The sequence below is a fragment of the Lissotriton vulgaris genome, chromosome 2_2 (assembly GCF_964263255.1).
Source record: "Lissotriton vulgaris chromosome 2_2, aLisVul1.2, whole genome shotgun sequence".
In the NCBI taxonomy this organism is placed as follows: domain Eukaryota; kingdom Metazoa; phylum Chordata; class Amphibia; order Caudata; family Salamandridae; genus Lissotriton; species Lissotriton vulgaris.
In genome coordinates this window covers 149,168,398-149,178,903 of record NC_141688.1, presented here as the reverse complement: position 1 = coordinate 149,178,903, position 10,506 = coordinate 149,168,398, and the positions used below count along the sequence as shown (strand labels likewise).

The window sequence follows — 10,506 nt, the reverse complement described above, 5'->3', positions numbered from 1 at the left end:
ACCAGAGTCATGCTGTGACTTTGAACGGCTTGTTAAGCACTCAGGTGATAGCCTCCATCTTTGCATTGTACTGGGCAATGTATGAAGCTGCAAGTTATTGACACTGTTTGTGGGCCTCTAGTGGGGGTACAGTAGGTGCCCCTCAAGAGCAGTGGTTTATGGAGGGTTGCAGAAGTGGTCCGCATAGCAGCGGATGTGGCTTGTGACCTTCTGAGATATCTCAGCATGCCCTACACATCAAGTAAAATTCTGACTTTGCTTCTTGTAGCCTCCTGTAGTGACACTCACTGTGTGAACTCTCGGGAAAAGCTTGAATCCCTGACTAAGTGACAAAAGGCGCCAAGCATCGTACCCAGATAGCGATTTCCACTATACCAGGCTACAAAACTCCAGAGGTTGAACAGCAGACTAACTCCTCAAGTAAGCAACCTTCAGCTGAGAGCACCAGAGGGACAGTGGGTCCCAGGAATTCAGGGGCACCAACGGAATGGATGAGTGACTTGAATTCCATCTGTACTTTGATGCTAGATCAGTCCTCTTCCAAAGGAGCTTTGTGAGATGTCAGGGAAGAGGGTGCTACAGTGGATGCTGCTATTGATCATCAAGTGATGGCAACAAACAATGCCACCCAAAAGCTCCATTTCCCAGTTATCTACTGTGTTCATGACCTTGGACTCAGGTGTAAAGTTCAAGGCCGCAAGTCAGCGGTGTAGTTAACCGCGCACCAGAAGGTGCACACACGCGAGCGCGTTACGTCACGCGCTCGAGTATAAAATAAAGAGGACGTGGCCGGCGGAATTAGTCCGGACCACGCGGTAATCGAATAGTGTGTCCCGTGTATCATTGATGCCGCAGTGCTAGAGTCACCACGCGCCTGCGGCCTCACAGTACTACACTGGCGACGAGGGGTCGTGAACCCATGCTGCATCCCCGGTGCACGTTGCGCGTACCAAGCGCGACGAGTGTCGCCCTTCACTCCAGCTGGAGAGCTTCACATTGAGGGCGCATGCTGCACCGGGGCCCGCAAATAGCGGCATCACGCAGACGCACTGCTAATGATCCCTAAGCCTAGGGGTATGACTGCCAGTCCGGCGGTGGCACCGCGGTAACGGCCAAGAGCCAGATCCTACTCCTGCTTGGGAGGAAACCCGGCGGCATACGCAGAGGCGCAACAGTGCACACGCCACGAGCCTGATCTGGGGTGCCAGAAGACGCGGCCCAAGAGGAAGAGGTCAGTGCTAATACAGCCAGAGCCCCAACAAGCAAGCACAGCGTTGCCTGGGCCAGACCACGCCCTGCGCACCACGCCACCCTGAACCGGTCCACACCTGTTGGAACACACCACTAAAGCAGGCCACGAGCTAGGAACCAAGCTTTTATCGCGACCTCATGGCATCTATACCAGCAATTGAACCCTTCGTGGTGGACGGGGTGCCAGCATCCCTCGCACCGCGATGGAAGGACTGGACGGACCGTCTGCAAATTTATTTTGAGGGCGCCGGTACCGCCAGGGAACGGCGAAGAGCTTTGCTATTGCACCAAGGTGGGAAAGACATTCACAGGATCTATAAAACCATCGTAGAAGCCACCCCAAAGACTTACTTCACCCTCCTCAATGCGCTCAATGCACACTTCGAGCCAATGGCCAGATTGCGATTACGAGAGATTTATCTTTCGCCAAGCAAGACAAGAAGCAGAAGAATCACTGGACTCATTCCACGGCAGGCTGAAAGAACAAGCCAGCACGTGTAGCTTTCGCGACGAGCAAGAGGAGATACGTAGGCAGATAATACAGGGGTGCTACTCCTCGAAACTGAGAGTAACAATCCTGCAAGAAGATGGAAAGCCTTTAACAGACATCCTAAAATTGGGACGCTCAAAAGAACTATCACAGGCGAGGGCTTCACACATGGAGGCTGCTCTTCACTGGCCCGTCAAGAGAGCAGGTTAATACGCTAGAACAAGTCAACGTCGTCAAACCGAAAGTGCGCCAATATGGTGGAAAGAAGCCGCAAGACAAGCGCAGAGAATGCGGATATTGCGGAGGCCAGCCCCACCGCGCACAAGATTGCCCGGCGCAAGGAAAGAGATGTAGTTCATGCAGATGGATGAACCACTTCGCAGCCGTATGCAGGTCGACCAAGTCCAAGAAGGAGGCAGCCCATGCCATAAGAGAAGATCGGGACAGCGAAGACATGGACGACGACGCCAATGACTATCCCGTCCATTACGTATTCGCCTTTGACCAACCACAGCGGAAGAAGCGGCGTCTACCGAAGTGTCTCATCAAGATCCACCAGCAAGAGGTGAGGGCCACAATTGACACAGGAGCCTCCATCGAACTAATGGCGGCGAATGTGTACAATCAGCTGAGCTCCAAACCACCACTGTGGGCAGCGAAGATTAGAGTGTTCGCGTATGGCCAGAAGACGCCGATTCCACTAATAGGATGTTTCCAGACTGAACTCCAGCATCAAGACTTGAAAGTCCCGACAACCATCTATGTCACCAAAGAGGGCAGTGGCATGCTCATCAGCGGGCAGGCAGCGGAGGAGCTCAGACTACTATCATTCGCCATGGCCGTGCTGACAGAAGAGTTGGACACAATACTGGAGGAGTTCGAGGATACGTTCAGAGGCATCGGATGCCTGAAAGGAAAGGAGGTGTCCCTCCACATCGATCAGTTGGTCCAACCAGTCGCACTCAGGCACAGAAGAATAGCCTTCCACCTCAGGAAAAAAGTCGATGAAGAACTGGAAGCCCTTGAATGACAGGGCATCATCAAGAAGGTCAGCGGACCCACCCCGTGGGTATCTCCAATAGTGATAGCGCGCAAACCGAAGCAGCCTGGACAAGTCCGCATATGCGTAGACATGCGTTTACCTAACGCAGCGGTCAAGAGGGAGAGGCATCTGACCCCCACAATCGATAACATCTTGGGAGAACTAAACGGAGCCCGGTGGTTCTCAAAAATGGACCTCCGGTCGGGCTATCACCAGCTGCCCCTCCACCCAGACTCCCGCTATATAACTACATTCTCCACCCACGTAGGCCTCAGGCGCTACCGACGTCTCAACTTCGGCATCTCAAGTGCTGCAGAACACCATCAGGGAGGTTCTAGGTGGACTCCCAGGGGTCTTAAATGTCAGTGACGACCTACTGATCTATGCCAACTCCATTGAGGAACATCACTAGAGACTGAGAGGTGTGCTACAGAGAATCAAGGATGCAGGCCTGACGCTACACCGTGAGAAATGCCAATTCCTCCAAAACAAGATTAGCTTTTTCGGCTATACCTTTTCCGACCACGGGGTAGCCCCGGATCCGGACAAGGTCAAAGACGTGCAAGAGGCGCCTGCCCCCTCCAACATATCCGAAGTAAGGAGCTTCCTGGGGATGGTGAATTTCTGCGGGAGATTCGTGCCAGATCTATCAAACCTCACCCGGCCTCTACGAGAGCTAACCAAATCTACTACCCCCTGGCAGTGGGGCGAAGAACAGGAAAGGGCATTCCGAGATACAAAACCGGCGCTGTCCGTGGACAAGACCCTGTCATTCTTCGATCCAGCGAAGCCCACCAACATAGCTGTTGATGCCAGCCCATACGGCCTGGGAGCCGTGCTGACCCAACGCCAAAACGAGGACGAGTTGGTCCCCATCGCCTATGCCAGTCGCTCATTAACGGACACCGAGGAAAGGTACTCCCAAATAGAGCGGGAGGCAATAGCGATTCACTGGGCATGCAGACACTTCAATGTCTATGTATACGGACACCCATTCACAGTGTCAAAGGACCACAAGCTGCTGATCCCACTGTTCCGCGGGTCAGTGTCTAAGCCGCCTCCCAGGATCGAGAAATGGATCCTCCAACTGCAAGAATACGACTACCAAGTAGAGTACAGACCGGGCGCGACAAACCCAGCAGACTACCTCTCTAGGCACCCCCGCGCGGCCACCGAAGTGGAGAAAGAAGACACGGAGGAGACTGAGGAATATGTGAAAGTCATGCTGGAAAGGTCGAGACCCCTGCCCATGAGCCTAGAGATGATCATTGAGGCCACGCGGAATGATGAAGTACTACAGCAGGTAGCGAGTACCCTACAGTCTAACGATTGCCGGCCGATTCAAGCCTCACTAAACAAAAGAACACCACAAGCCAAAACATCACTGGAAACACTTCTGAGAGTGAAAGAAGAACTATCAGTTGACAACCAGGGGTGCCTACTGAGAGGCCCAAGGATCGTGATGCCGGCAAGTCTGACCCAGCAAGCTGTGGAGCTCGCTCACCAAGGGCACCAAGGCATGGTGAAGACCAAGAGCAGACTCCGAGCCAAGGTGTGGGTCCCAGAAATGGACACCATGGTGGAACAAGTAGTCAGGACATGCCGGTGGTGCCAAGCCGCGGGACAACCCGAGCGACCACCCCCGGTCCTCACAGAAGACAATCCACAGAGACCATGGGAGTGTGTCAGTGCAGACTTCGGACACCTACCGGATGGAAGATATGTGCTCATCATCATCGACGACTTCACCAAGTATCCGGAGGTTGAAATCGTGGAAACCCAAACGGCCAAAGAAGTCATTGCAAAGTTTGAGAAGGCCATAGCTACTCATGGAATCTTTGAAAGCGTCAAAACTGACAATGGGCCGCCGTTTCAAGGGCAAGAGTTTGCTGAATACCTCAAAAGCTGGGGAATCCACCACCGGAAGATAACCCCCCACTGGCCCCAAGCCAACGGGGAGGTAGAGAGATTTATGCGCACACTGAACAAGGTCATAAGGATAGCCCATGCAGAGGAGGCTCCCCTGGAAAAGGGGATCTACAGTTTCCTGAGAGAGTATCGACTAACGCCACATCAAACCACTGAGGCGGCACCAGGTCCCTCCTTCCTGGGGCGAGTGGTTAGGGACACCATCCCCAGTCACCACGACTGGGCTCCGAACCGCGTGGACCCGCAAAAGACCCTCTCCAACAGGACCCGGTCCAACAACTATGCCAACTTCCGACGCCGGGTCAAGGAACCAGACATCCAGGAAAGAGACCGAGTGTACGTGAAGGACAGATATCCGGGAAGCAAATTCTGACTTCCTTTTGAACCCCGACTATGGACTGTCCTGCGCCGTACCGGCACCATGGTGACAGCGCAACGAGGACATGAAACAGTCACACGCAGTCACACGCAACGTGTCTTTCTTCAAGAAGGCTCACCCTGACACCATGGACTCCCAAGAACCAGAACAAGGGGAGGAAACCTCAAACCAACCCGAAGGAATGGACAGGCAAGAGAGTGATGGTTGCGATTCACCCGGTGAGGGTGCCGAGGCAAGTTCCCCGCCACCAGGGACTTCCAGACTCAGCACCCCTCGGTCACCGGACGCTCCCCGGAGCGCCAGAGTATCCCCTCAGGTGACCCCACGAAGGGTCCCCGCCAGGGGAGAAGCCGCAGGGTACGGCCTGCGGAGAAATCCAGCTCCGTCCTCCCAACTGGCGGACTTCGCCGTAGGCTGAACTTGAACCACCTGCTCGTCGGACTGGTACCCGGCCAGATGGCCCTGTTTTTCCATTACTGTGACTCTTGTAATTTCTGTTTGATTTTTCTTTTGATTTAAATAAAGGTTAGCAGGAATGTAATGTTCAAGGCCGCAAGTCAGCGGTCTAGTTAACCACGCACCAGAAGGTGCGCAAACGCGAGCGTGTTACGTCACACGCTCGAGTATAGAATAAAGAGGGCGTGGCTGGCGGAGTTAGTCCGGACCACGCGGTAATCGAATAGTGTGTCCCGTGTATCATTGATGCCGCAGCGCTAGAGTCACCACGCGCCTGCGGCCTCACAGTATCAGGCAGTCCTCCCTCTTGAGTCCGTAACCAAGACTACCGCTTCACCGAAAATTATATCAACCTACCCCATGTTCTTTTCTTCCATTTATAACATGACGGTGAGAGCAGAGAACCAGTGTGGGGCTGTGGCCAGCTCAGATAGCCTAAATGCCAAACATTCTACCTCAAACATGCCACAAATCCCCCTTGATGTAGCAAATCTACCAAAAGCAATGGGGCATCCATGCAGAGGAAATGGAGTTTCGTCAATTCAGTCCATTCCAAGACCTGTACAGGTTATTCAGCCAGTATCTGGTCCTTTTCTTGTATCATCTGTAGTTTGGCCCCCTCCAGTGGTGGACGTTTTGCAGCAGATCTTAGACAGAGCCACGGAGATTAGAGTCTCCCAAGAGAAGGTACATAAGGAGATACATGAACAACTTCTTCTGGTCAACTCAAATCTTCAGCAGGTCAGCTTGCGAGTGGAACAAGTGGGGAAGCAAGTCTTTGATTTAGAACAAACAAAACTGCATGACCTCATAGCTTCAGTCAGAACTAGCTGATCTACAGTTAAAACTTGTAGACATGGGAAATAGATCTCGCTGCTCCAACAGTCCCTGCTTTTTTGCCCCCAATGCAAAATGTCCCTGTACCATTCTGGTTAATTTTGGAGACTTTCATATAAAGGAACGAGTCTTGACTAGAGCGATAAAAGGAGCGCTGGTGGGGATTGTCCAGCAATCCAAATTGAAAGTTGTTTTTAAGGCATAATCTCCGATTTTTGTTTCAATCGTACAAGCTATTGACTTTTTACAATTCATTAATAAATCTCATTCGGTGGAGAAGGAGGAGGAGAAGATAGTAATTAAGAATGGGCGAGAGCACTTTAAGTGGGGTGTTTAAGTATATCTTCTCCTCATGATCTGGCACTTCTTTTTTCACCCTCTTACTTTCCCCCTTTAGCAGTTTTAAGAGGTGTGAAATAGCCCAGCGCGCCGGAGCACCTCCTGATGATGCAGGGCTGAGTGCACTGTCAAGTCACTCAACCACGGGAGAGAGTGAGAAGGGGAGGGAGAGAAAGCACTTAAGGGTGGGTTGAGTGATTTTCCCAGAGCCTGTGATGGGTTGGGCTCCGAGGGGATTTGTTTGGTAGAGGTGGGTAGGGCGGGAGGTTGAGGTGAGTAAGGGTCACAGTTGGTAAGAAAAACACAAGTAGAAAATTTCAGATGCAGTGTGTTTATGAAAAAGTAGCTTATAACAAGCTGGTGCAGCATCATTGTGGACCGGCAAGAGCACAATTAGGTGGGGCCCAAATGGCATGGAGCAATGTGACCCAGAATATCCCTTGGGTATCAAGTAATAGCTCGAATGTCTCATAATAAATTGTTATTATGAATCTTAGAAGTATGAGGATTGCCTCCTGCAACGTTATTAGAGTTAACAACAAGGTCAAATATAGGTCCATATTGGCATATTAATGTGCAGGTTATTTTTTTGCAAAAGATCCAGGTTAAATCCACAGTGACGTATTCCAAAAAAGGGTTTATTTTGCATGCATTTTTTGCCTCAGACAGCACAACAGACAGGGGGAGGGGGCAGTATTGATCTCTTGAGATCCATCATTTGAAGTCCAACAGCCAACAAGGGAGCCTGGGGCAAGATGGAGCATTATAATTTATCAACAATTGGTCCATTTTATAAACCACTATGGTCCTACTGAGGATGATATTTCCTCTATTACTGAAGCTTATGATGCAATCAAGGAGGCTAGTGGTTTTAGGGGTTATTTAATGTAATTCTTCAAAATGTCAGATTAGATTGCTCACAATCACAGAAACAGCAAAATAAGCCAAGATCATCTCGTTTAAAAAAAAAAAACTGAGATGTGACTAAGCATTAATTGATCTATGACGGGACGACCAGCCTCCGGGAAAAGATGTATACCTGTTTTTCAAAATGTAATGCCTACGCTTCCAGGGTTGATTTTTTTTTATATCCCACAATTGGAATAGGAGCAAAACAGGTATATTTGCCATACCCTTTTCGGATTATTCAACCCCCTTTGTTGGATTGCAGGTGGAGGACCATAGGGCTGATCTGCTTAGATGGTGCTTCGATAAGTCACTATTAACTGATGAAAACTGGATTGCCAGTGTGCTCATCGCTATAGATTACTTTTATATAAGAAACATTGGTACAGCTCCATCTTTCGCTGTCGGGGTGCACTGAAAGCTTTCATTCGAGAGGAAGTGATTTCCCTTATGGCACAAGTGAGTGAGCAAAAGAAAACACTGCCCATGCTTCTACAATCTTAGCTGGATTTTGCTACGCTTGCATACTCTACACTTCCAGATAAAATTTAATGCAAGCACGTCAAAATCTAAAACATTTTTTTACTATGGAAATTGTAAATCAAATCACATGCTTTCAGAAAAGCTATGAAGAAAGCAAACTTATGGGGCAGTATTTGGCATGGTCAGTCAAGAAGAGAAGGAATAATGATGCCATCAAAGTGAATTTTGATGCAGTAGAAAATAAAGTGGCCATCTAGCCTGATATAATCGGAAATGTTTGACCAAAACACTGCTGAGGTCCTAACTAAGTGAACTTATAAGCCTACCCCCGAGAGTATTATGGAGTTTTTGCACCCTACACAGCTGCCAGTCTTAGCAAACGATTTGCAAGCTGCCGCCGCTGCACCCGCTGCCCCCATTCCATAAGTTGAGGTGAAGGTTGAGATAAAAACATCCCTTAAAGCGGAGGCCTGCAGGAGTGATGGCCTAATCGCTGAAATATATAAACTGTTTAAAAATCAAGTGGCTACATTTTTTATGTCTCTTTTCAATTACATTTTAGAAGTGAGTGACTTGACAAGTACATTTACCGACGCAATTATTGTACGTTTTTTGAAAAAGGACACACCTCCTGAGAATCCAGACTTGTGTCATCCAATTAATCTGCTGAATATCAACTATGAGATTTTTGCCGAATTAAATCCAAACAAACTCGTCCCACTAGCACAGACCCTGGTTCACTCCGATCAAAATGTTTTTTTACCAACTAGGCTGATCTCCATCTATACCAACTATTTGGAACATGATATTGATTACTATTCATTCAGCAAAAAGCATTGTGAGAAGTTGGCCTGGTATATGCTGTCCACTAATTCAAGTGGGCACCTTGCACCAATCCAAACAACCCTTATGGTGATTTAAGAGGTCAAAGATAACCTTAGAAAGCTAACCAAGTGGTAGCTGTGGAGAGCAGCCTTCAGGCTTAGTCTTGAAGGAATGTTAAGCAGCTTGTTTTACCAGAATGCAATCTTATTGTATTGGTTAAATGAAAGGGGCACCACACAGTAGGTAGAAGAATATATATTTATTGTTATGACACCTTAAATACACCACAGTATCTGCTACACGCAGATAAACACAAAGCACACAATACTATAACACAGAAACAATCGTAAGTAGCACTAATACAGAGTAGGCTCCAGGGGGAGACCAAACCATATACCTAAATAGTGGAATAATAACCACGACTCGAGTCAAGACAGTTTCTAGAGGTTAAAGAATCACTGAGTCCCCAAGGATCCACCTAAGGTGAGTAAGTAGGGACCCCACGGAGGATGGGTGCAGTGTGAGAACATGACCGCTTGCTACGTACAATTCAATGGGAGAGTTGCAGTTGCAGTTTTAGTGTTTAAGGACCCATCCTAGTGGATTACGAGGGAACCCTCTGGAACATAGAAGGTTGGAGAGCCACCCTACCGTGGATACTAAAGTACCAGAGTTACCTATCCCAGGAAAGCCGGGTGCATAGAGTCGGGTGCTTCAGGTGCACAGAAGGAAACCTTGACTCTGCAGTCACGGGGACTAGGAGACGTCGAAGATGACCAGGAGCCGGGTACAAGCTGTCCCATGAACGATGTCGAGTGCTATGGGGTCGTTGTCTGGCGAGAGCACCAACAAGCCTTGGCAACGTCAATCCATGAAGAAGGTCACGGTCTGGCCCAGCAAGGACCAGATAACTCACCACAGCAAGGGGAGTCAGGGCAGGCGTGGAGCAGTCAGGGGAGCCCTAGAAAATCAGTGTTGTCCCTCAAATGAACCCACAGGCCAAAGGCACAGGAGTAGCGGCGGGACCTCTAGCAGTTTCACAAAATATCAGCTTGCAGGGCAGAGTGCGAGGAGGCTGGAGTCCTTTTTACGAAATGTGTTCAGAGGTTGGTGCTATTAATAGCCCAATGCACGAAGTTGGGGAACACCAACCAGCATGTGCACTTGCAAATATACGCTGTGCACAGGGGTTCGGGTTATGCAGTCCCCACGAGGGAAACTGGCCTCAAACTCAATGAAAGGGCAGCTCAACCTCAAGGAACGTAGGAACCCACCTCTTGTGTTGCTGGAGCCTCCGAAGTCTGCAGGAGCTCAGGATCAGCAGACAGGTCAGTTGCGTTACGGTGCCTGCAAATGCAGGGGACTGACTCCTTCATCCCAAGGGAGATACTTTGGATGTCCTTGATGCTCCACAGGTCCTGCACGGAGCCAGTGTGGTGCACAGGCACAGATGATGCTTTGGACGGAGAGGGAGACTAAGTCGGGCCCAGTCGAAGTCCAGTGAAGTCCAGAGTGTCCAGGCGGTTGAAGTTTAGTCGTTTCTGGTTCAGAATCCTGTGCACCTCATAT

At 49.7% G+C, this 10,506-nt stretch overlaps 1 protein-coding gene across 1 annotated transcript in view; it reads left to right on the top strand.

Moving 5' to 3' along the window:
• Positions 1 to 10,093: 10,093 nt before the first annotated feature.
• Positions 10,094 to 10,506, top strand: part of LOC147729167 (uncharacterized) — a 66,531-nt gene continuing 66,118 nt past the window's right edge. The window contains exon 1 of the mRNA XM_086959802.1: positions 10,094 to 10,265. Coding sequence (XP_086815928.1) covers positions 10,094 to 10,265 — 172 coding nt within the window. The remainder of the gene's footprint in view (positions 10,266 to 10,506) is intronic.